A 26,516-nucleotide genomic window follows, 5' to 3' on the forward strand; every position below is an offset into this window, starting at 1 on the left:
CAACTGTTCAGCTTGATCCCAAAAGCTTAAAGTCAATGAGAACTTTTATTCTGCAAATGTATACCATCATTTTAAAACTTAGAATCTTCCCCCCGCCCCCGCCCCCTCATCCCCATCTTCCAACCTTACTATACATTCAAAATTCAAATACCGTATTATCCTATATGTATAAAGACACTGTGGTGGCTTCTTTAAGAAAGGCTGCTATTTCCCAAACCAGTGATGGACGAATTTTAATATACCACCGCCGCTTTAAAACAAAACAAAACAAAACAAAAAAGCCCAAGTGACTTTTAATAATCTTCTAAGTTTGGACACCGAAAACTTCTGAGTTTTTTTCTGTATCCCAAGATGGTTTTCTTTCCTGAAGCTCAAGCCGAGAAAGCAGACAAAAGAAGCCGATTTGATTGAACAGTGCCAAGTCTTGCCTTTTTCCCCCTTTCTTCAGCTTGCTAGCTTGCTTGCAGCATGGCAACCTTCCCAAGCAGTCTTGGCAGAGCTCCAGCCTGTGCCAGGCTGTTGGACGTCCTTGTTTCCAATAGATGCCCTTTGCAAGTCAATTAATAAACATATATATATATATACACACACACACACACACATATATATACACATATAAACGTGTGTGTGAGTATAGATGTATATGTATATGTATACGTATACATATATGTATATATTCTTAGCCAGAATTGTTGGTTAGAAACCAAATCCTGGCACCAGCATCGCTTCATCCTGCCAAATCGCCTTACAGCCTTCATGGTTTAGTACACTGTGCACAATGGTAACAAAAACATTTTACTCAGTAGTCCTGGAGAACTGGATGCAACGCGCACCATTCAGCGATAAGAAATGTGTTCTCTATAAACGTCTGCAGGCAATACATAAAGATGGCAAGCTTCTTTCGAAGGAGGTTCTACCCATAACATTAAGAAGCATGGAATACTGCATTAATATCAGGCTGACTAGTGATAATAGGGAAAGCTCCACTATTGAAACAGACCTAAATCATGGCTAAAACTGAAATTATAATCATTTCGTTCTCAGAGAAAACACAAGGTATGTTAATTTCCCCTCCCCTCCTTGTGCCTTATCTTGTCAGATATCTTGTCAGGTGGAACCACAGGCAATAGGTGGTCAGACCGTAAGATACAGTAAAGGTAAAAGGTAAAGGGACCCCTGACCATTAGGTCCAGTTGTGACCGACTCTGGGGTTATGGCGCTCATCTCACTTTATTGGCTGAGGGAGCCGGCGTACAGCTTCCGGGTCATGTAACCAGCATGACTAAGCTGCTTCTGGCGAACCAGAGCAGCGCACGGAAACGCCATTTACCTTCCCACCGGAGCGGTACCTATTTATCTACTTGAACTTTGACGTGCTTTCGAACTGCTAGGTTGGCAGGAGCAGGGACCGAGCAACGGGAGCTCACCCCGTCGCGGGGATTCGAACCACCGACCTTCTGATCGGCAAGTCCTAGGCTCTGTGCCACCCGCGTACCTTCCGTAAGATACAAAAGGCATTGAATTGGGACCAGTTCATAAAAAGTGCTTCCCTCTCCTACAAATGCCTGGTGACACTGTGCTGGCATTGAAAAGGAACTCTTAAAGGGATCATGCTGTCCATTTGCAAACATTTCTTCATCTTCTTTTACAATAAAAAGCAGTAGCAGCCATACCTAATTATTATCCACCCCAAACTACAGTTAGAACCGATGTTACAGTTAAAACACACTCCTACAGAAGGCAGTGATGGCCACTAACTTGGGTAGCTTTAAAAGAGGATTTGACAAATTCATGGAGGAGAGGGCTATCAATGCCCACTAGCCATCATGGCTATGCTCTGCTTCCATAGTTGGAGGCCATAATGCTTCTGAATGCCAGTTGATGGAAACTGCAGAAGGGGAGAGTTGCTCTTGTGCTCAAATCCTGCTTGAAGGTTTCCCACAGGCATCTGTTTGGCCACTGTCATGTCGTGTCACTGCCCTTACAGAAGCCATGCTGGCTGTGCTTCAGCGAAGCTTGTCCTTCTGTATTATTTTATCTTCAGCAATACCGCCCACCAGTTTTCCTGGAACAGACATTAAGTTAACCAGTCCGTAATTTCCTGGATGCACCCCCACCAGCCAATTCCAACAGTTATTTTAATGTTTGTTATTATACTGTGTTTGAATTATGGTGCTGGAATTATTATACTGTGCTTGAATTCTGGTGCGGGAGGAGACTCTTGAGAGTCCCATGGACTGCAAGAAGATCAAACCTCTCCATTCTGAAGGAAATCAGCCCTGAGTGCTCACTGGAAGGACAGATCCTGAAGCTGAGGCTCCAATACTTTGGGCACCTCATGAGAAAAGAAGACTCCCTGGAAAAGACCCTAATGTTGGGAAAGATGGAGGGCACAAGGAGAAGGGGACGACGAAGGACGAGATGGTTGGATAGTGTTCTCGAAGCTACCAGCTTGAGTTTGACCAAACTGCGGGAGGCAGTGGAAGACAGGCGTGCCTGGCGTGGTTTGGTCCATGGGGTCACGAAGAGTCGGACACGACTAAACGACTAAACAACAACAACAACAAATTATACTGTGCACATAACACTGTACAGTTTCACAATCTGAAGGGTTCATGTTCTGGCTTCAGAAAAGTATCAATGCTTCCATGAAAGAGTGCATTAACTGCAGGAAACAGTAGGCTGCAATAGGGAGGACGTCAGTCTTAGCCACGGACACCCAAATGGAAAAACGGGTTTCAAACCCCTGCTCAGCCACAATATATTTACTGGCTTGGTCTAGATTGCATTCCAGCCCCCAGACAACTTCACACAACACTTCAAGGAGCTGTAAGACAGCGTGAGAGACAATATTTAACCCCGGGGAAGCGCAAAGGACAATTCCCAAGGGGAGAAGCCGCCATGCCACTAAAAGGCATATCTCCAATTCCTAATACACAAGGTTTGTTGAGAAGGACACCGTGGCTGATGGCGTCAGAGGCCACCAAAAAGACAAGACGCATTAGCAGGGTCATCTTCTTCTCTCCTTCTCTCAGTACAGATAATCAGGTATTGACTTGTATGTGGCTAATTGTATGTACCATACTTTTCCGTGTATAAGATGAGGGGGTTTTTTTAACTGAAAAATTTTGTTAAAAATTGGGGTTCATTTTATACATGGATAGTGCACAGTAGGGATGTGGTTTTGGTTGCTGCCACGATGCGGAGATTGCCAGCATCTATTTGGTGTGTTATTGGTGGCTGCGGCAAGGGCTGGTGTTGACTGGCTGTCGCTGTGGCATTAGGGCGGGTAAATGGTGGCTTGTGCCGACGAAGGGACATATTTTAGGTGGCTTCTGCGATGCGTGCGGGTGAGCGATTTCCTACAACCCCCCAAAAAGCTCAACAACTCAGAGGAATCTCCCCCCATTTTCTTAATTTTGCATCCCCCAAAATAGGGGGCGTGTTATAGACAGAAAAATACGGTAAGCCACTCTGGGAGCCTTTTCAGCTGAAGAGTGGGGTAGAAATGCTAATAGTAATAATAGTAATAATAGTAACAAATTGTCCAGAAACGCAAAGCAAGTTTCCATCCTCAAACCATGCATAGAAGTTACCTTTCACTAGGATCCCTGGGGAAGGATAGGCTGCTGGCTGCCACAGGAGAGCCACAGTTGAAACTGAACAGTGTGGCCAAGTCATAGCACCCTCAGAAGGGTAGCAAGCAGCTCATTGCTCAGTGAAAGAAACTGATGTAGTAGGGAATAGGTTATTTAAGGTCCCTGCAGGAACCACTCAATCACCAGCTCTCTGTGAATACAAAGATTTTTTGTTTGTTTTTGTTTGTTTGACTGATTTACTGTATTTCTATACCACCCTTCATCTGAAGAAAATGAAGAAGAAGAAGAAGAAGAAGAAGAAGAAGAAGAAGAAGAAGAAGAAAAGAGAATAGAAGAATACCCCACTTATCTGAATGGGTTGCCCCAGCCACTCTGGGCATTTTCCAACACATTTTAAAACATTTGCAACACATTTTAAAACTTCCCAATACAGGGCTGCCTTCAGGTGTCTTCTAAAAGTTGCATAGTTATTTATCTCCTTGACATCTGGTGGGTGGGCGTTCCACAGGGAGGGCTCCACTACCAAGAAGGCCCTCTGTCTGGTTCCCTGTAACTTCACTTCACGCAGTGAGGGAACCAGCAGAAGACCCTTGGAGCTGGACCTCAGTGTCCAGGCTGAATGATGGGAGTGGAGTTGCTCCGAAATAGCCATAGGTCTGGGATAAAAAAAATGTATATGTAACAAAGGCGCCAGGCAAACTTCCCTGGGGAGAGTGTTCCACCAGCGGGGAACCACCACAGAAAAGGCCCATTCTCATGCTGTCGCCCTCTAGACCTTAGGACTGCATTCCAAATGACCACACCTCTACAGATGTAGAAAGGGAAGAGAGATGCTTGAAACTGCAGATTTGTATTGAAGACCTACTTCCGTTTGTCATATATGCTAGCCTTTGAAAATACAGAATAGAATTTAAGCTCTTTAATCACAGCCCCAGGGATGCGGGTGGCGCTGTGGGTTAAACCACAGAGCCCAGGACTTGCCGATCAGAAGGTCGGCGGTTCAAATCCCCGCGACGGGGTGAGCTCCCGTTGCTCAGTCCCTGCTCCTGCCAACCTAGCAGTTCAAAAGCATATCAAAGTACAAGTAGATAAATAGGTACCGCGCTGGCGGGAAGGTAAACGGAGTTTCCGTGTGCTGCTCTGGTTCACCAGAAGCAGCTTAGTCATGCTGGCCACATGACCCGGAAGCTGTACACCGGCTCCCTCGACCAATAAAGCGAGATGAGCGCCACAACCCCAGAGTCGGCCATGACTGGACCTAATGGTCAGGGGTCCCTTTACCTTTAGCTTTTAATCACAGCCCCACTGTCTTACCTATAGGGACACAGGAATCTGTGTTATACCAAGTCTTGAGCTTGTAGGGCAGCGGCTGAAGAAGGAACAAAAAGGGTTTTCTTGTGTGAGTTTCTTGTGGCTGATTAGCTGCTTTCTCTGTGCAAAGGTCAGAGGGGGCAGGGCTTCGGTTGAGGTAGGGGATTAGCTGTGGGAGGAGCTTGTCAGAGCTTGTAGGGCAGCGGCTGAAGAAGGAACAAAAAGGGTTTTCTTGTGTGAGTTTCTTGTGGCTGATTAGCTGCTTTCTCTGTGCAAAGGTCAGAGGGGGCAGGGCTTCTGTTGAGGTAGGGGATTAGCTGTGGGAGGAGCTTGTCAGAGCTTGTAGGGCAGCGGCTGAAGAAGGAACAAAAAGGGTTTTCTTGTGTGAGTTTCTTGTGGCTGATTAGCTGCTTTCTCTGTGCAAAGGTCAGAGGGGGCAGGGCTTCGGTTGAGGTAGGGGATTAGCTGTGGGAGGAGCTTGTCAGAGCTTGTAGGGCAGCGGCTGAAGAAGGAACAAAAAGGGTTTTCTTGTGTGAGTTTCTTGTGGCTGATTAGCTGCTTTCTCTGTGCAAAGGTCAGAGGGGGCAGGGCTTCGGTTGAGGTAGGGGATTAGCTGTGGGAGGAGCTTGTCAGAGCTTGTAGGGCAGCGGCTGAAGAAGGAACAAAAAGGGTTTTCTTGTGTGAGTTTCTTGTGGCTGATTAGCTGCTTTCTCTGTGCAAAGGTCAGAGGGGGCAGGGCTTCTGTTGAGGTAGGGGATTAGCTGTGGGAGGAGCTTGTCAGAGCTTGTAGGGCAGCGGCTGAAGAAGGAACAAAAAGGGTTTTCTTGTGTGAGTTTCTTGTGGCTGATTAGCTGCTTTCTCTGTGCAAAGGTCAGAGGGGGCAGGGCTTCTGTTGAGGTAGGGGATTAGCTGTGGGAGGAGCTTGTCAGAGCTTGTAGGGCAGCGGCTGAAGAAGGAACAAAAAGGGTTTTCTTGTGTGAGTTTCTTGTGGCTGATTAGCTGCTTTCTCTGTGCAAAGGTCAGAGGGGGCAGGGCTTCGGTTGAGGTAGGGGATTAGCTGTGGGAGGAGCTTGTCAGAGCTTGTAGGGCAGCGGCTGAAGAAGGAACAAAAAGGGTTTTCTTGTGTGAGTTTCTTGTGGCTGATTAGCTGCTTTCTCTGTGCAAAGGTCAGAGGGGGCAGGGCTTCTGTTGAGGTAGGGGATTAGCTGTGGGAGGAGCTTGTCAGAGCTTGTAGGGCAGCGGCTGAAGAAGGAACAAAAAGGGTTTTCTTGTGTGAGTTTCTTGTGGCTGATTAGCTGCTTTCTCTGTGCAAAGGTCAGAGGGGGCAGGGCTTCGGTTGAGGTAGGGGATTAGCTGTGGGAGGAGCTTGTCAGAGCTTGTAGGGCAGCGGCTGAAGAAGGAACAAAAAGGGTTTTCTTGTGTGAGTTTCTTGTGGCTGATTAGCTGCTTTCTCTGTGCAAAGGTCAGAGGGGGCAGGGCTTCTGTTGAGGTAGGGGATTAGCTGTGGGAGGAGCTTGTCAGAGCTTGTAGGGCAGCGGCTGAAGAAGGAACAAAAAGGGTTTTCTTGTGTGAGTTTCTTGTGGCTGATTAGCTGCTTTCTCTGTGCAAAGGTCAGAGGGGGCAGGGCTTCTGTTGAGGTAGGGGATTAGCTGTGGGAAGAGCTTGTCAGAGCTTGTAGGGCAGCGGCTGAAGAAGGAACAAAAAGGGTTTTCTTGTGTGAGTTTCTTGTGGCTGATTAGCTGCTTTCTCTGTGCAAAGGTCAGAGGGGGCAGGGCTTCTGTTGAGGTAGGGGATTAGCTGTGGGAGGAGCTTGTCAGAGCTTGTAGGGCAGCGGCTGAAGAAGGAACAAAAAGGGTTTTCTTGTGTGAGTTTCTTGTGGCTGATTAGCTGCTTTCTCTGTGCAAAGGTCAGAGGGGGCAGGGCTTCTGTTGAGGTAGGGGATTAGCTGTGGGAGGAGCTTGTCAGAGCTTGCAGGGCAGCAGTTTGATCCATCTTTTAGATTTACGGGAGCTAGTCTCAAACGTTTGTTGGGGGAGATATAGGTTTATTTGGGGGGATTTATTTGTCCTGTCTTCACGCTTTTTATGATGGAGGACCGCTGTAGTCACCCCCAACGACACCTTCTCAAGATGGAGGGTGAGGGAACAGCTGCAGTCGCCTGTGGTTCCTGCGCAATGTTTGCCATCTTGCCAAAGGTTGCAGGCAGCTTTACCTGCAGCAATTGCATGTTGATTGCCCTCTTAAAAGACAAAGTCCAGCAACTGGAGGAACGTGTAGCTACGCTCCAAAGAATTAGAGAGCTGGAGCTCTTCTTGGAAGCAACAGAGCACACCGTCTCCACCAAGGAGGAGACAGGGGACTCCCCTGAGAAGGAGGCTAGTTCACCAACACAGGAGCCAGATATATGGAGAAACGTGACTCAAAGAAGTAGGAGGCCCAGGGTTCGCTCTGATTGTTTAGAAATACGCAATCGCTTTGAGGTCCTTTCCCCTAGCATGGAAGACGAAGAGCAGACTCCATTTGAGGATCTCTCCCTCATTACAGTCGATCAGGTATATGAAGACGAGCAGCAAAGGCAGTCTTCAGGGAATGTGCAGGCGACCTTGGAACGGACAGCTCACGGAAGAACCCCGACCAGACCTAAGAGGAGGCGTGTAGTGGTGATAGGGGATTCCCTACTGAGGGGAACAGAAGCAGTGATCTATGGGCCTGACAAGATGTCTCGGGAAGTGTGCTGTCTCCCCGGGGCTAAGATCCAAGATGTAACTGAACGACTGCAAGGAATCATAAAACCCACTGACAAATACCCCTTCCTCTTGGTTCATGTGGGAACCAATGACACTGCAAGCAATAGCCTCCAGAAGATCAAAAGAGATTACGAGGCTGTGGGCAGGAAATTGAAGCAATTAAATGCACAAATTGTCATCTCATCTGTCCTCCCAGTTGAACGACGTGGCCCAGGGAGAGAGGGAAAAATAGTGGAAGTGAACAACTGGCTTCGCAAATGGTGTAAACAGGAACGGTTTGGATTCTTAGATCACGGAATGCAGTTTCTTGAAGATGGACTTCTGGCAAGCGATGGGCTGCACCTCACAACGGTTGGTAGGAATGTTTTTGCAAAAAATCTCAGAAACCTCATCAGGAGGGCTTTAAACTGACTAATGTGGGGGAGGGAGACAGTGCTCCTGAAGGTAGGAGTCTATCAATTGATGAAGATGATCATCCAAATGTCATAGACCGAATGGAGCAAACAGCACGCAGACCTAGTGGTGGGAGGAAAAAATCCTTAAATAAGAGACACGGGGGAATGATTAATGGACTTCAATGTCTGTACACTAATGCGCAAAGTATGGGAAATAAACAAGATGAGCTTGAGCTCTTGGTACAGCAAACTAAATATGACATAATAGGCATCACTGAAACCTGGTGGGATAAGTCCCACGATTGGAATGTAATAATGGAGGGATACAACCTATTTCAGAGAAACAGACCAGACAAGAAAGGAGGAGGAGTGGCGTTATATGTCAGGGATGTGTATACCTGTGAAGAGATCCAAGATTTAGAACCTCAAAGCCAAAGTGAGAGCATTTGGGTCAAAATTAAGGGAGAGAAGAATAACAGTGACCTCATTGTGGGAGTTTACTATAGATCCCCAAGCCAAACGGAGGACATAGATGATGCCTTCCTGGAACAGATGGCCAAGCATGCAAAAGGAAGGGAGATAGTAGTAATGGGGGACTTCAACTACCCGGATATTTGTTGGATGTCAAACTCAGCCAAGAGCATAAGGTCAAACAGATTCCTCACTGGCCTTGCAGACAACTTCATTGTCCAGAAAGTGGGAGAAGCTACAAGAGGAACAGCCATTTTAGATCTGGTCCTAACCAATGTTGATGACCTGGTTAGTGGGGTAGAAGTGGAAGGATCATTAGGCGCGAGTGATCATGCTCTTCTGAAGTTTACTATACAGCGGAAAGGAGCAGCCAAGCATACTAGGACTCAATTTCTCGACTTTAAGAAAGCCGACTTCATAAAACTTAGGGAAGTGCTGGGTGAGATCCCATGGACAGTAATACTAAAAGGAAAGGGAGTTCATGATGGCTGGGAGTTTGTTAAGAGGGAGATAGTAAAAGCACAACTTCAGGCAATACCAATGAGACGGAAACATGGAAGGTGCCTAAAGAAGCCAGGGTGGCTATCTAAAGAACTTTTAACTGAGTTAAGATTAAAAAAGGATGTGTACAAAAAATGGAAAAGGGGGGAAACCACCAAAGAGGAATTCAAACAAATAGCCAGCACGTGTAGACACAAAGTCAGAAAAGCTAAAGCACAGAATGAACTCAGGCTTGCTAGAGAGGTTAAAAGCAACAAAAAAGGCTTTTATGGGTATGTTCGTAGCAAAAGGAAGAACAAAGAAACAGTGGGGTCACTCAGAGGAGAAGATGGTGAAATGCAAACAGGGGACACAGAAAGGGCTGAACTCCTCAATGCCTTCTTTGCCTCAGTCTTCTCCGATAAAGAAAACAATGCCCGACCTGAAGAATTTGGAGCAAATGATTCAGCAGAGGAAACACAGCCCAGAATAACTAAGGAGATAGTACAAGAATACTTGGCTAGTCTAGATGTATTCAAGTCTCCAGGGCCAGATGAACTGCATCCAAGAGTATTAAAAGAACTGGCAGATGTGATTTCAGAACCACTGGCAGTCATCTTTGAGAATTCCTGGAGAACAGGCGAAGTCCCGGAAGACTGGAGGAGGGCAAATGTTGTCCCTATTTTCAAAAAGGGGAAAAGAGAGGACCCAAATAATTACCGCCCAGTCAGTCTGACATCAATACCAGGGAAGATTCTGGAGCAGATCATTAAGCAAACAGTCTGTGAGCACCTGGAAAGGAATGCTGTGATCACCAATAGTCAGCATGGATTTCTGAAAAATAAGTCATGTCAGACTAACCTGATCTCGTTTTTTGACAGAATTACAAGCCTGGTAGATGAAGGGAACGCAGTGGATGTAGCCTACCTTGATTTCAGCAAGGCATTTGACAAGGTGCCCCATGATATTCTTGTAAAGAAGCTGGTAAAATGCGGTCTTGACTATGCTACCACTCAGTGGATTTGTAACTGGCTGACTGACCGAACCCAAAGGGTGCTCATCAATGGTTCCTCTTCATCCTGGAGAAGAGTGACTAGTGGGGTGCCACAGGGTTCTGTCTTGGGCCCGGTCTTATTCAACATCTTTATCAACGACTTGGATGATGGACTCAAGGGCATCCTGATCAAATTTGCAGATGACACCAAACTGGGAGGGGTGGCTAACACCCCAGAGGACAGGAACACACTTCAAAACGACCTTGACAGATTAGAGAACTGGGCCAAAACAAACAAGATGAATTTTAACAGGGAGAAATGTAAAGTATTGCACTTGGGCAAAAAAAATGAGAGGCACAAATACAAGATGGGTGACACCTGGCTTGAGAGCACTACATGTGAAAAGGATCTAGGAGTCTTGGTTGACCACAAACTTGACATGAGCCAACAGTGTGACGCGGCAGCTAAAAAAGCCAATGCAATTCTGGGCTGCATCAATAGGAGTATCGCATCTAGATCAAGGGAAGTAATAGTGCCACTGTATTCTGCTCTGGTCAGACCTCACCTGGAGTACTGTGTCCAGTTCTGGGCACCACAGTTCAAGAAGGACATTGACAAACTGGAACGTGTCCAGAGGAGGGCAACCAAAATGGTCAAAGGCCTGGAAACGATGCCTTATGAGGAACGGCTAAGGGAGCTGGGCATGTTTAGCCTGGAGAAGAGGAGGTTAAGGGGTGATATGATAGCCATGTTCAAATATATAAAAGGATGTCACATAGAGGAGGGAGAAAGGTTGTTTTCTGCTGCTCCAGAGAAGCGGACACGGAGCAATGGATCCAAACTACAAGAAAGAAGATTCCACCTAAACATTAGGAAGAACTTCCTGACAGTAAGAGCTGTTCGACAGTGGAATTTGCTGCCAAGGAGTGTGGTGGAGTCTCCTTCTTTGGAGGTCTTTAAGCAGAGGCTTGACAACCATATGTCAGGAGTGCTCTGATGGTGTTTCCTGCTTGGCAGGGGGTTGGACTCGATGGCCCTTGTGGTCTCTTCCAACTCTATGATTCTATGATTCTATGATTCTATGAAGTCAGACTAGCAGTACCCCCTAGTTCAGTAGTGTACACTGAACCATTTAACACTGAGCCATTTGACAGTGGCTCTCCAGGGTTTCAGGTAGGGAGTCTTTTACACTCCTAGCTGGTGATGATGCAAAGGAGATGCTCTACAACTGAGCTATAGACCTTGCCCAATAAAAGCAGGTATTAAAAACCAGGGTTTGTTGTTAGCCTCCTGCAGCATTAACGCTTGCATGTATTCCAAATGTTTGTATTCCAAAACATGCACTAAAGGCAAAAACCATTATAGACTGCCAAACTTTATGCCTGAAGGGTAGGTAAGAATTTACATTTCAGCCTGAAGTGGTGGTAAAGCTTCTGACAGCTAATTTTAAAATCTGCTCAACCTCAGCAGGCTTAGAAATTATTAGCAGACTTTGAAATGTTGAAACCGTACATGCGCACATAGCAGGGAAGAAGTCCCCTTGAATTCAGCGGGACTTTCACCAAGTAAACATGCTTAGGGCGTCACTGGGACAATGTACATTTGGCTACCTATCAGCACAAACTTAGTCAATGTTCTTCATGTGTGTGGAAACTAGCCGCAGACCTTGCACAACTCGCAGGTGAGTTGAACTTTTTTTTGTTTTGACGAAGTCAAGCCAGCTCAGCCCTTGGGAAACTTCTGATACCATAGCCTGGGAAACCGCAGAGGAGGAGGAACCGAGCAGATCAACCGCAAAGAGGAAGTATCACTTTCAAAGCAGGAAAAAGAGAAATGAGCCTGGAAATGAGCTGCCTAAATAGCTAGAGCTGGTTGATCCACAGTACTAGGCTCAGTTAATATAAGGATCTTTTATTATTATTCATTAGCAGCTCTGCATACCAAAGGAGTGACTCAGGTCTGTGAAGTGGCAGCACTTTCTATTCACAGCAGCAGACATCAGGTCCATACTGATAACCGCAAGTGAACAGAGTTTCTTCATCCCTGGGGTACGGGAGAAGCGGAGACTCTCGAGGGAGAATTTGAATAAAAAGAAGGAAAAGGAAGCAAACCCAGTAACCGCTGTGGACAAGGCATATTATAATGTTATCTCTGGCACAGCTATTTTGTTATTGATAACCTCAGAAAAGCTTTTAGTACGGTTTGTTAAGCCGTATCAGAAATTCATCCCTCAATTGCAGTACATGAAACACTGTCCTTTAAAAAATGTAAACACAACCTTTGGGAAATTGGAGATAACAGATGCTTTTAAGATATTCTCCCTCTTTGGCGTACATAACCGTTTTATTCATGGATAAACATTTTCCACAGGTTTCTGAAAGGCTGGTCTTGCTGCCACTGTTAATAAACTATAGAAGCTATAGGACTGCACCTTCGTCCCCAGTACAGGACCAGATTTTCAGCAATAAGGGAATTTACACCAGTGTTGCTGCATAGGCTTCCTTGCTCAGCAATGAAGCAGCACACTTTGATAAACCACAGTTTCTCAGCTTAATCTGCCTCACAGGGAAGTTGTGAGAAAAATGAAATAATACTCTGCAAACAATCTTGACATAGAGTGCAGGAAAGATTTCAAAATTATTAATCTCTGCTCCATAGACCCCAGGATGTTTTGATATAGTGTCCAGAAGCAGAAGAGGCTAGGGCCAGGTCTTCTGTATCTTTAATTGGCCCACAGAAGAGGGAATTCCGGAAGGTGCAGTTTTCCTAACCCTTCCAAAATTCCCTCTTCTAAATGCAATCCTCCATCTTCCTCTAATCCCAGAAACTATTTGAAGAACCGATCAGCTGCTGTATTTTATTCGAGGGCCTTCCCAAGCCTTGACAGCCAGGCATTGAAGAACACCCTCACATCAAGTTATTTTGTTCCATAATCTGGAATAAATTCTCAGAGCAACACACCAGCATCATTCTCCGAATAAAGATCTTCTCCATTTTCTTGTGGTCAGGTTCATGAATATGCAATCTGCTGAATACGTCTCTTTTATGTCTTCTTTGCAATCAAGGGATTGCCAGTTGGGTAAACGTGTCCACCCCTCAAGTGATGCTGTTCCCCAACAACCTGACTTTTATTGCCGGGGGGGGGGGGTCCCTTCTGGTGAGATACTTCGGCTTACAAGCCCATCTGAATCCTTCTGGGGTGGGGATCCAGCTTTGCACAATAAAGCTTCAGGCCCATGCACACCGCAGTGTGAGAGGAATGTTAATCAGCTTTTGAAGAACTCCAGGGATTGGAGGGGGGGGGGGCTTTCAGGTGAAAGTGTTGGCTAATGAATATTGTGTGTGGTACTTAGGAGGTGATAAGACAGTGTTGGGTTTTGAGGACTCCCAGGAGCTGTGTTTCTCTGACAGCCGGCCAGGCCATCTGAAATGCATACATATTGGATACCGTTCATCTACCAAAGATTATTTGCACGCTTTTGACATACTGCTTCTTTTCCAGAAGTCACATGAAGAATTTCCACCTAAGTATCAGTTGCATTATCCATGAATCATCTCACTTGAAGTATAAACACACAAAAAACTAACACATCTCTGTTTCTGGTCGTGTTGCTATAAATTTCATTGGAGAATACATTGTAAGGTACAGGCACATTGCACTTGAAACAAGAGTTCTTTTTTTATTGTTCTTTTTTGATAAAAGAGGGGGATGGAACACTTCTATAAACTTCTATCATGCCATCTCATACTCGTCTTTCCGGAGGGGACGCAGGTAGCACTGTGGTCTAAACCACCAAACCTCTTGGGCTTGCCGATTATAAAGTCGGCAGTTCAAATCCACGTGACAGGGTGAGCTCCCATTGCTCTGTCCCAGCTCCTGCCAACCTAGCAGTTCGAAACCATACCAGTGCAAGTAAATAAATAGGTACCACTGCGGCGTGAAAGTAAACGGTGTTTCTGTGCACTCTGACACTTACCATGGTGTTTCATGCTACAGAAGCGGTTTAGTCATGCTGGCCACATGACCCAGAAAGCTGTCTGCAGACAAATGCCAGCTCCTTTGGTCTGAAAGCAGATATGAACGCTGCACCCCATAGCCAAATTCAACTGGACTTAACCGTCCAGGGGTCCTGTACTTTTACCTCACCTTTACTCAGCTTTTCTCTAAACTAAAAAGTCCCACAGGCTGCAACCTTTCCGCATAGCAGTCGCTCCATCCACTTGATCATTTGGGTGGTCCTTTTCTGAACCTTTTTCAACTATACAATATCCTTTTTGAGGTGAGGTGACCAGAACTGTACTTGTTGTTGTTTAGTCGTGTCTGACTCTTCGTGACCCCATGGACCAGAGCACACCAGGCACTCCTGTTTTCTACTGCCTCCCGCAGTTTGGTCAAACTCATGCTGGTAGCTTTGAGAACACTGTCCCACCATCTCGTCCTCTGTCGTCCCCTTCTCCTTGGGCCCTCCATCTTTCCCAACATCAGGGTCTTTTCCAGGGAGTCTTCTCTTCTCATGAGGTGGCCAAAGTATTGGAGCCTCAGCTTCAGGATCTGTCCTTCCAGTGAGCACTCAAGGCTGATTTCCTTCAGAATGGAGAGGTTTGATCTTCTTGAAGTCCATGGGACTCTCAAGAGTCTCCTCCAGCACCAGAATTCAAAAGCATCCATACTTTGGCGATCAGCCTTCTTTATGGTCCAGCTCTCACTTCCATACATCACTACTGGGAAAACCATAGCTTTAACTATACGGACCTTTGTTGGCAAGGTGATGTCTCTGCTTTTTAAGATAATACGCCAAATGCAGTCGCACCATAAATTTCTATAACAGCATTATGATATCTTTTTTTTTCAATTCCTCTCCCAATTCCTAGCATGGAATTTGCCTTTCTCACAGCTGCCACACACTGGGGTTAACATCTTCATCGAGCTATCTACTATGATCCCAAGGTCATGCTCCTAGTCCGTCACCTCTGGTTCAGTCCCCATGAGCGTGCACAGTAAGCCTGCAACTTATAAAGGTGGCTATGTTCAGCAGCTTGTGCATAAAGCCAAAATCGTGTATAGTCAAAACCCTCTGGGTTCAATGGTGGGTGGGATTGCCAATGTCATTTTCCCAGAACCCTGCCCCTTAAAAAAAAAAAAACTTTTTTGCCATGTGCGTAAATCCGAATGCACACAAATTAAATGTGTGTGAATTGTGGGTTTAAAGGTAAAAGTACCCCTGAGTGTTAGGTTCAGACGCGGACGACTCTGGGGTTGCGCGCTCATCTCGCTCTATAGGCCGAAGGAGCTGGCATTTCTCCGCAGACAGCTTCCGGGTCATGTGGCCAGCATGACTAAGCCGCTTCTGGCAAACCAGAGCAGCACACAGAAACGCTGTTTACCTTCCCACCGGAGCGGTACCTATTTATCTACTTGCACTTTGATGTGCTTTCAAACTGCTAGGTGGGCAGGAGCAGGGACCGAGCAATGGGAGCTCACCCCGTCGCGGGGATTTGAACCGCTGACCTTCTGATCAGCAAGCTCTAGGCTGTGTGGTTTAGAAAAAAAAACTTTTTTGCCCTGTGCGTAAATCTGAATGCACACAAATTAAATGTGTGTAAATTGTGGGCTTACTGTATGCCAAATTAAGGGTTCCTTCACCCTGGCATGTATCACTTTACACTTATTTGCAAAGAACTGCATATGCCATTTTAACATCCATTCACTCGTTTTGAAGAGCTCCCTTCCTGTTTCAATGACCCCAAACAACTTAACACCCCTCTGCAAACTTGGGCCACCCCTCTGCTGCCTTCCCAACTCCAAGAGAACATTTTATGCAATGTGTCTTTTTAGGTACTTTTCATTAGAGCACGTCTTCTTTTTGCAAATAAAGGGGGAGGAAAGCAGATATTTTATTGTAATGACATGTTTATTTTATGTATAATGGCCTTATGGTAACATACTGTTTTTAGGTGTTTCTATTTTAGCTGTAAGCCACATTGAGTTCAGGGGGAAAGGAAGGGTATGTATGTATGTATAAATATTTTCCCCCAGCAGTCAGTTGCAACCCTTAACTTTCCAAAGCCAGAGGTGTGCAAGGAAGTATAACTGAAAAACCGCCTTATGCACGCTGTGAGTGAGATGGAATGCCCTTTATTGGAGCAAAGCCTGGGGATAGCTCAGTCACTAGAGCACGAGACTCTCAGTCTCAAGCTCGTGGGTTCGAGCCCAACGTGGGGAAAACAGATCCCTGCATTGCAAGCGGGTTGGACTAGATGACCCCCGTGGACCCTTCCAACTCTACGTGAAAATCATTGCTCCAGTTGCAAAACAGCCGCCTCTGCTGCTCCTTAGAAAAAGACAACCTAATGCAACCTATGCACCGTCTAAGATTGCGGAGCATGCGCACTGGGGCTCGGCTTTTCCCTCGGAGAGAGGCGGGCCAAGAGGCGCGCATGCTCCCTCCGAACACCACCGCGAGGTGCCCGACCCACCTCCTCAGGGCGCAGGCGCCGAGCGCGGCTGGGGAGAGCTCGCGCATGCGCCACAGTCTCGAGAATAAGAGAATAACGTCTCCCTCACCAGCTGCGCGCGCGCTCTCTCTCTCTCTCTCTCTCTCTCTCACACACACACACACACACACACCAGCGACTCGAGGCGCATGCGCGGCCTTCTCCTTCGCTCTGACTCGAGGCGCCCGGCTCCCCTCAGGAGGCCGCTTTTTAAGTCTTAGCTCTCTCTCTCTCTCTCCCCGCTCACTTACCCAGGAGGCGCACAAGGCTCCGGCTCCGGCCGGGCAGGACCTCTCGTTCCCCGGCTGCCTTGAGGGCAGAAGAGGCGGCTTCTCCCATGGCTGCGAAAGCGAGGAAGAGTCTGCGGAGGCCGACGGAACTCATCGCCCCTCCCCCCACCCCATAAACTGGGGCAAAAGGGACGGAGAGGCGGCGGCCGTCAGGTGGCGCGCGCATGCGCCGGGACGGAACCCCTGTCGCCAGGCTCGCGTGGGGGGGGAGTGGGAGGGCACGTGGTCAGCGGCTGGGCGCGAGCGTTGGAGACTCACGTGCGCCCGGAGAGGAAAGGTGCAGTTGCGCACGCGCGGGCGGGAACGTTATTCAACTTACCTTGCATAATATTGGGGGGTTTTTTTTTAACGCCTAGGGGGTGGGGAGGGCAGGCAATGAATCAAATTACGTTGCAAACTTCCCGCGGTGGTCGGTACAGAAATGCAGTCGATGATCATAAAATTAATTATCAATCATAATGCTTGTTGTTTAATGTTACTTGATATTAATTTGTTATGTCTGCTGCATCAGAGGCTAAGCCCCGAATTAATGGATTCAAGTTGCAAGGAGGGAGATTCCGACCAAACCTTGCCCAAGCAGGTGTGATGGCATGGGCGTAGCCAGGGGCAGAACTGAGTTATCTGTGACACAATTGGTTAAGTATTTTCATTTATTTACCTGATTTGGGAGGCAGCTCCCCACTACACACATGTGTGATGGTAGTAAAAGGTTAAAAAAAAGATAAAGGATCCCTGGACGGTTAAGTCCAGTCAAAGGTGACTACAGTCATACCTTGGCTTGAATGTGCTTCGGGTTGAGCGCGTTCGAGTTGCACTCTGCAGCACCCCGGAAGTAACGGAGCGCGTTACTTCCGGGTTTCGCCGCATGCGCATACGCTCAAAATGACATCATGCGCGGAAGCAGCAAAATGCAACCCGCAGACGCGTCGTCGCAGCTCGAGGTACCACTGTATGAGGTTGCGGCGCTCATCTCACTTTCAGGCTGAGGGAGCCAGCGTTTGTCCACAGACGTCTTTCTGGGTCACGTGGCCAGCAGGACTAAACCTGCTTCTGGTGCAACCGAACACTGTGATGGAAGCCAGAGCGCACAGAAACGCCATTTAACTTCCCGCCGGAGCGGTACCTATTTATCTACTTGCACTTTGACATGCTTTCGAACTGCCAGGTTGGCAGGAGCAGGGACCGAGCAACGGGAGCTCACCCCATTGCACAGATTCGAACTGCCGACCTTTTGATCAGCAAGCCCAAAGGCTCTGTGGTTTAGACCACAATGCCACCCACATAGTAGATGATGCGCTAAATGGGTGCCTGGCTCTTGGGAATGGACTGTCTGAGAACATCTTCGTCAGGGGTCGACTTTTTCCCAGAAGTAGGTTTCGGACCTCAGTGACATGAGAGGCAGAAACAAAGGGGCACAGCTCACCTTAGCATGGCAATGAAGTGATGGGAAGTGCTGTGCTATTTCTGCTTGTTGTGCAGCTGATAAAAAAAAAGGCAATGAAAATCTCCCAGGAAAGAAGACATCAGGAAGAACTTGCTGATGGTATGAGCTTTTCAACAGTGGGATGAACTCCTGTTCCATGGAGGTTTTCAAGTAGAGGTTGGATGGCCATTGTCATGTATCATCTCATTGAGGTTCCTGAATTGCAAGGGGTTGGACTAGATGACCATGGGGTCCCTTCCAGCTCTACAGTTCTATTATTCTATTGACTTACAGCATTTATACCCTACCCTTTTCGGCCAAAATCGCCATTCAAGTCGGCTTACAGAAAACATGTCGATAGAGGGCTAACAATAATAATGGCACATGAGGGGAAAAAAGGAATGGAAGGGAGGAAGAAGGGAAACTACATAAGCCACACAGGTTCCTGAAGTTATAGGCAGTCTCGTGATGGTTCTGGCTGTCTTGCCCTTGAAAAATAAGCCCCTGTCCTGAAGTACTCTTGACTGTCTCCACCCCACAGGAGCAGAACTGGGGGAAGCATCTTGGCCAGGAAATTAGGGCACCTCTTGCCACGTAGTTCTGTAACACAGCGAGAATGGACTTTGCAAAGTTCAGTAGTTGTATTGTTGCTTTTGAGGTACTTTCAGGTTTTATACGTCAAATCCTCTGCTTCGAATTGGGCCCAGAAACTAATCAGCAGCCAGTGCAGTTGGGTCGGGATTGGGGTTACAATCAAATCTCAGCTCCCGAATGCCTCTGTTTTGGAAAGTTTCGGCTTCCGAACGCCGAAAACCCAGAAGTAAATGCTCCAGTTTTTGAACATTTTTTGGAAGCCGAATGTCTGATGTGGCTTCTGCTTGAGTGCAGGAAGCTCATGCAACCCATCAGATGCCGCGCCTTGGTTGTCGAACATTTTGGAAGCCGAACGGGCTTCTGGAACAGATTATGTTCGGCAACTGAGGTTTGACTGTACATGCCCAGACCGTTGTGCCCCAGTGAGCAACCTGGCCTCCAAATCCTGCACCAGCTGAAGTTCCTAAACCGTCTTGGGGGGGCAGCACCATGAATAATGCATTGCAGTGCTCTATAACATAAGTTACCAGAGCATGGACATCAGTTAAGCTGTCCCTATCCAGATAGGGGCGCAGCTGAGCCATCAGCGTAAGCTGATGGAAGGCACTCTGCACCACTGACACCCCTGAGCAGGACTGGAGAATCTATGCCCCCTCAAATAGTTGCTGACTCCCAGCTCCCATCACCCCTAACTGGGCCATGCTGGCTGGGGCTGATGCTTATTTATTGATGCTTACTAATGTGACAGACCACTGTGTGTCGGTCTTCACTAGAAGAGTGGTACATAAGCACCCTAAACAAACCTTGGAAATCTCCTCTTAACTACAATAACAGCTGGTTTTATTTATTTATTAATAAATAAATAAAGGACCTTAAAGACACAACAAAGTCTTCTGGTACCTTAAAGCATGGGTAGGCAAACTTAAGGCCCGGGGGCTGGATCTGGCCAAATCACCTTCTAAATCCGGCCCGCAGATAGTCTGGGAATCAACGTGTTTTTACATGAGTAGAATGTTTGCTTTTATTTAAAATGCATCTCTGGGTTATTTATGGGGCATAGGAATTTGTTCATATTTCCCCCCCAAAAAAAATATAGTTCGCCCCACCACATGGACTGAGGGACGGTGGACCGGCCCATGGCTGAAAAAGGTTGCTGACCCCTGCCTTAAAGACTAACATTTATTATGACATAAGCTATTATGGAGCAGGGCTCACATCATCAGATGCAGCTCCGTTAGATTTTCAGCATCTTAAAATTATAAGTTGAAGGTTTCCGTTCAGTTTATTTATATGCCTAAAGCGGATTGCGATAAACATGTAGCTTGCCATCAAAATACAGAACATTTGGGGAAGCATGATTTGTTACGAAACATAAATAAACTCAAAAGGAAATAAAATCAGCAGCTTAATAAACCTAGGGTAACACTTAGGCACCGTAAAATTAGGCGGGGCTGTCTGACATCTGTTCACAAAATGCTGCTGCTGCAACCGTCCGTGAGCGAGCAGGTACTGCATGTCACGTAAAACGCGGACTGGGCCTCCAGCTTTTTGCAAATGCATACGTCTTAATCTTTTCCGCAGCACCAGTGTTACATGGGCTGAAGAGGGGCTCTGTGAGAGTTAGCTGCAGGTGTGCATTTGTTTCACACGGTATGGATTTCTTAATGCGGCCTAAGATGCTCACAGGCAGTTTATGAAGAAATGTGCAGGCATAATTACATGCATCGTGTAGGTTGTTAGTTTGCATAACACCGTATTTTAAGAGTGCTTCTGAACGTTACCAAATAGACCATCTCCTTGGGTGGGGCGGGGGGGGGTGTCTTCTCGTTCGTCAGGAATTTTTGGTTTTTGCAACGGATTCCCTCAAGCCACCTGGTGGATTGCCAGCGTAACTACAGCATCACAGAGCTATGCCGGCAGCTGAACGCTCCTAGTGACTTGTTAATGCCAGTGTTGGTGCCAAAGGTTGAGAACAACAAGGCACATTCCAAGAAAAGAATAAAAATGCCAGAGGGCAGAACTAGCTCCATCCAGGAGGAATCATCCACTGGCTAGTGCCCTGAACCACAGGGTACCTGGCGGCGAGCCCCACAGGTGTACATAATTCCATGGCAGATGGTGACGCAGAGTCCAGCAGTCCAACAAGTCCAAAGTCCGGTCAGGCCAGGTTCCTGCCTCTGCAGCCGATCTGGGGTCAGGACACCTAAAGGTCAGTCCCACACATGAACAGTCCCAAAGAGCATCTTGTGGTGTATCCCACAAAGGACCTTAGGGTCTTCAAACAAAAACATATTGGAGGTCCCAGGCCACAGGGAGGTTCGGCTGGCCTCAACCTGAGCCAGGGCTTTTTCGGCTGTGGCCCTGATCTGGTGGAACTCTCTGTCACAAGAGACTATGGCTGTGGGACTTGACATCTTCCTGCAGGGCCTGCAAGACAGAGCTGTTCCACCAGGCCATTGGCCAGGACACAGTCTGACCCCCTCCTTTGATAATCTTCACAGAACTCTGGCCCAATGGTTGCCATTAATTTGATTTTGAACTGATTTTAGAATGAATTGATTTTAGTCTGCTGTATCATTTTACTCGCCTGTCAACCTAGCAGTTCGAAAGCACCTTCGGGTGCAAGTAGATAAATAGGGACCGCTTACTAGCGGGAAGGTAAACGGCGTTTCCGTGTGCGGCTCTGGCTCGCCAGATGCAGCTTGTCACGCTGGCCACGTGACCCGGAAGTGTCTCCGGACAGCGCTGGCCCCCGGCCTCTTGAGTGAGATGGGCGCACAACCCTAGAGTCTGTCAAGACTGGCCCGTACGGGCAGGGGTACCTTTACCTTTACCTTTATCATTTTACTGTTGTTAGCCGCCCTGAGCCCGGCTTCGGCTGGGGAGGGCGGCATATAAATAAATTAATAATAATAATAATATCCAAGCCATGATCCAACCATTGTGGGGAGTTGAGCAGACACAGCACCTCCGCTCTGCTTCCCTTTTATACCTTGTATCCTGGTTGCAGCATCTGGGCTTCACGAGGCATGTGACCCTCACCTGTCCTGAGCCTACTCCCCCTTGGGAATCGGACACCTCCTCCCAGAGCTAGCAAGCCTCACCTGGCCAGCTACTGAGCTGGGCTGTGAGCCCTTGGCTACCTCAACCTCCTAGAGTGTCCCTCTTGCTTCTCCTTAGGCCTCAGAGCCCACCACGTTTGGGGAGACCCAGGCCCCTCTGGTGATGGGTCCTGCTGCTCTGGTTCCCCGTTCACTGTCCCCCATCCCCTCACCATTCTCCACTGCCCCACAAGTATTTTCCACACCAATCATCCCCAGCTTGCCCCAGTCTGTCCTGGTCACGGCTACACCCTTCGCTGGGCTCCTCTTCCTTGTTCCCACCATTCATGACCAAGATTCTGAGTGCTAGGTTTTCATAACCAAGTGAATTGGCATGGGAGGCAAATTGCCTCTCTCGGATTTTAAGCACGGTGCCCTAAGCTGTTAGGATATTTCCGTTCCACCTTAAAAGGGAGCAGGATGTTTGTGTCACAGCCTGCGTATTTCCTGTCTCACAGGATGTTTCTGTTGTGTCGTTGCTTTCGTTTCTTTCTGTCTTGCCTGAACATACCGATGCAGGCGGTCATGGTTTCTTTGTTCTGACCAACGCTGAATAAACTGTAAATATGCTCTCCTGCTGTGCATCTCTCGCTGTGTGAATTCTGCTGATAGAGTGTGCACCAGCCTAAGAATGTGGCAATCTATTCTTGAGGCTTCGTGTCGCTATTTGCTGATACTGCGTGTCTACGGGAGATCGATGGATCGTCCGGCAGCCGGCTTGGGGGCCAAGATGGCCTTTGTCTCCCTGGCAGTATCCCAACATAAGCTGCCCTTGCAACATCAACTCCAAGGTGATTTCAATACAGAAGCACTCATGAAAGGGAGAATAAGATCCGTGCTCAAAACAGGTAGGAACTTTCTCCAGTCCAAGGGTTGCATTCCCTTCTGGGAAGCTTTCTTAGGATAACATGCCAGCAGTGGGCAGAGCAACAGATGTAAATTTAGGCTGGTTTCTGCACGCTCAAACCCCTGTCCTCCACCTAGAAAACAAATGGTCATCGTCAGAGTTCAACGACTCATTCCATCCAGGCAGAAATAAGTGCAACTGCTAAGGACAGCCAGTGTTGCCTAATGAAAGTTCTGCAGCATAGGTAGAGAGTCCTGGAGAGCCCACCCCATAGTAGAGCATAGAGGAGAACAGCTGGGGAGGTGGGAATCCCAAATGGAATTTCCATATTTCCGTTATCAAGGTCATTTAAGTACATCCATTGAAGCTGAATATTTGATAATTCAGGACAGACCAAAAAAAAAGGATGGCTTTAAAAGAGGATTGTTGTTTAGTCATGTCCAACTCTTCGTGACCCCATGGACCAGAGCACGCCAGGCACTCCTGTCTTCCACTGCCTCCCGCAGTTGGGTCAAACTCATGCTGGTAGCTTCGAGAACACTGTCCAACCATCTGGTCCTCTGTCGTCCCCTTCTCCTTGTGCCCTCCATCTTTCCCAGCATCAGTGTCTTCTCCAGGGAGTCTTCTCTTCTCATGAGGTGGCCAAAGTCTTGGAGCCTCAGCTTCACAATCTGTCCTTCCAGTGAGCACTCAGGGCTGAGTTCCTTCAGAATGGAGAGGTTTGATCTTCTTGCAGTCCATGGGACTCTCAAGAGTCTCCTCCAAGACTGCCCATAATAGGATTTGGGGCTATAGCCCAAAATATCGATGGCTGCTAGCGACAATGAGCATATTCTGCCTCTGCCGTCAGAGTCAGTATGCTTCTCAAGACCATTTGCTGGGGGGGTCCTAAGAGAGGAGAGTTGTTGCTGCATTCAAGTCCTGCATGCGGCCTTCCCATAGACATCTGGGTGGCCATAGCAAGAATAGGATGCTGGACTAGATGCGCCTTTGGTTTGATCCAGCTGGACTCTTCCAATATTCTTTTTTTATAATAGTATTTTATTAATTTCCCAAAGATAACAAAAATAAAAACAACAATACAAAAATAGAACAGATTGACTTCCCTCTAGTCCCTTCCTTGGTTCCATTATTTATCAATGTACCGCATGTCCATTGCTAAGTTTAAACTCATTTGTATTACCTATGATCCATTCATAACAAAATTACAAGTGATTTTAAAACCCTGCTAATGTATTAACTTGTGTACAATGCTTCTGTATATATGCAATAAAGTCCTTCCAATCTTCCTTAAATTCGTTGTCGTCTTTTTCCTCTTAGTTCCATTGTCAATTTTGCCATTTCGGCATATTCCATTAATTTAACTTGCCAGTCTTCTTTAACTGGGACACAGTCTTCTTTCCAATGTGCTAATAATGTCCGTGCGGCTGTAGTTGCATACATAAATAAATTCTTTTGTGATTTTGGTAAATCCACTCCTATAATACCTAAAAGAAAAGTTTCGGTTGTTTTTAACATCTTCATTTCATTATAAATCATTTCCCAATATTTCTTTATAATTTTACAATCCCACCACATATGAAAAAATGTCCCTTCAATTGTTTTGCATTTCCAATAATTGCTTTCCTTAGTTTTATGCATTTTTGCTAATTTAACTGGGATTAGATACCATCTATACATCATTTTCGTATAATTTTCTTTAATCGCCACACATGCTGTGAACTTCATCTCATTCTTCCATAATTTTTCTCAATCCTCCATTTGGATATTATGTCCCACATCTTGTGCCCAGACTCTTGTAACATTCTGATGTTCTAGCTTAGGGATACCAGACGTCCCCTTTCCCAGGGACAGTCCCCGGATTTGCAAAAAAGTCCCCGGACAAATTCCATCCCCAGAATGTCCCTGGATTTCATCTAATGTCCCCAGGAAACGCAGCAGCGGCAGTCTCAGCAGCCTGGAGCAGTTGGCTCTGGCTGGCTTCAGGAGCTGCTCAGAAGTCCCCATATGATGGTAGTGCAGGGGCTCTAAGATGCAGCTTCCGGGCTGCCTCCACCTTCCCTGACCCCAGCAACTCAGCTGTGAAGGGAGGCTTCATGCTGCCTATCAGAGCTTGTGTGCAAGCAGGAGGGGGCAGGGATCTCTTAGGCAATGGGAAGCCTCCCTTCCCAGTTGAGGGATCCCCGCCCCCTCCTGCTTGCACGCAAGTAGGAATAGGATTGGGGCTGTTCCGATGGGAAGGGAGGCATCACGCTGCCTGAGAGATCCCTGCCCCCTCCTGCTTGCACACAAGTAGGAGTTAGGATGGGGCTGCTCCGAAAGGCAGTGTGAAGCCTCCCTTCCCCGCTGAGGGATCCCCGCCCCCTCCTGCTTGCACGCAAGTAGGAATGGGATTGGGGCTGCTCCAATGAGAAGGCAGGCATCGCGCTGCCCGAGCCTTGCTGCCGCTGCCACTCTCAGCCCTCCACCACCTTCCCTGCCTGACCTACCGCACACCACTTCCCCACCACCACCAAAGCACCAACAACTCAGGGGCTGCCCAGGCTCATGGAGAAAGGAGACAGAAACCTCGGAGGAAGGGGAAATGTGGTGGTTGAGGTCAAGGCGGCGGCCACCCCTCTGCCACCGCCATCGCTATAGCATCAATGTCCCGAACGTGTAGTAATTAATTAATCAACGTGTCCCTGGATTCATTGAAAAAAATCTGGCAACTTTATTCTAGCTATGCCAATGGTCTGGCTTCAGTACAAGGTTGCTTCCTCTGCTCCGATCTGTCTTGCATAGAGAAGGTCCGAGAGAGAATTCTGGAGAGCATCTGCCAATCGTCATCTGACATAATGCTTCCTGTGTTCCGATAAATTGTTCAAGGTGTTGGAAAATGAAGAAAACAAATCAGTCCCTGCCTACAGTCTTAACAGATGCAAAGATTGGGTGGGGACGAGAAGAAGCAAATTTAGCCACTATGTCTTTTTACAAAGCACCCTTGTGCACTATAGGACTAGCACTCGGGAACTGTAGCCATTAATTTATTAAACCAAACTCCCATGAAGATGGCCGGTTGTTATTCAAGTGATGGGACAAACATCCGTCATCGAGGTGGGAAGATGGAAAACCAAACTAAATCCACTGAATTTTCATTAAGGCCGAGCCCTCTGCTCCTGTATCCTACTGGCTCCATTCGACATTTATTCATTGTGATAAGGAAGAAAAGGTCGTGCAGAAGTCATTGCCAACACATGGAACCAGGGTGTTCTGTCTTTTATTCCTTTGGCCAATTTAAGCATGTTGACAAATTTATGTTAACATTTTTTCCCCCTCCTGACATACTAATGGCCATATAGCTTGTTTTTCCAGCAAATTACACATTATCTCTAATGGAGAAAGTAGAAGAGGGTGTTCCCTCCCACCCCACCCCTTCACTCCAAGGATGCTCAACAATTTCCAACGGCTGAAATGAGCATTATTGAGAAGGCATAACAGAGAGGCATTGGCTACCTCTACCACCATCATAATGTGAGCTTCCATCATCTTTATTACCAGCCACATAATGCACACAAGCACATTTTGGGGGTGCTTCTATAACGGCTTTATATTGTGGTTATCTATAAGACTCCACCTAACGTTGCATCCCAGAATGCGGAAATGCCTTTGTGCTTTCGGATTTAATTGCAAGCAATATACGATCTCGCTAAGCATTTGATTAGCCATCCAAGGCATCAGCTAATGTGTCCCTTTTTCATTTGCCCATTTAATTTCCCTTTATCTATT

The 26,516-nt window shown here is 47.2% G+C and overlaps 1 protein-coding gene across 6 annotated transcripts in view; it reads right to left on the reverse strand.

Moving 5' to 3' along the window:
• The window catches only part of MSRA (methionine sulfoxide reductase A), a 219,238-nt gene extending 202,250 nt beyond the window's left edge, over positions 1–16,988 (reverse strand). For 2 of the 6 annotated variants that reach the window (XM_053383775.1, XM_053383777.1), the window contains exon 1: positions 16,745–16,983. In XM_053383775.1, the coding sequence (XP_053239750.1) occupies positions 16,745–16,949 (205 nt within the window). In that variant the 5' untranslated portion in view covers positions 16,950–16,983. Of the gene's footprint in view, positions 1–151; positions 383–16,744 lie in introns of those variants that run through there. The other 4 variants (XM_053383776.1, XM_053383773.1, XM_053383778.1 and 1 more) reach the window with 4 other exon arrangements.
• Positions 16,989–26,516: the final 9,528 nt, after the last annotated feature.

Source organism: Podarcis raffonei, chromosome 3, assembly GCF_027172205.1.
Source record: "Podarcis raffonei isolate rPodRaf1 chromosome 3, rPodRaf1.pri, whole genome shotgun sequence".
In the NCBI taxonomy this organism is placed as follows: Eukaryota; Metazoa; Chordata; class Lepidosauria; order Squamata; family Lacertidae; genus Podarcis; species Podarcis raffonei.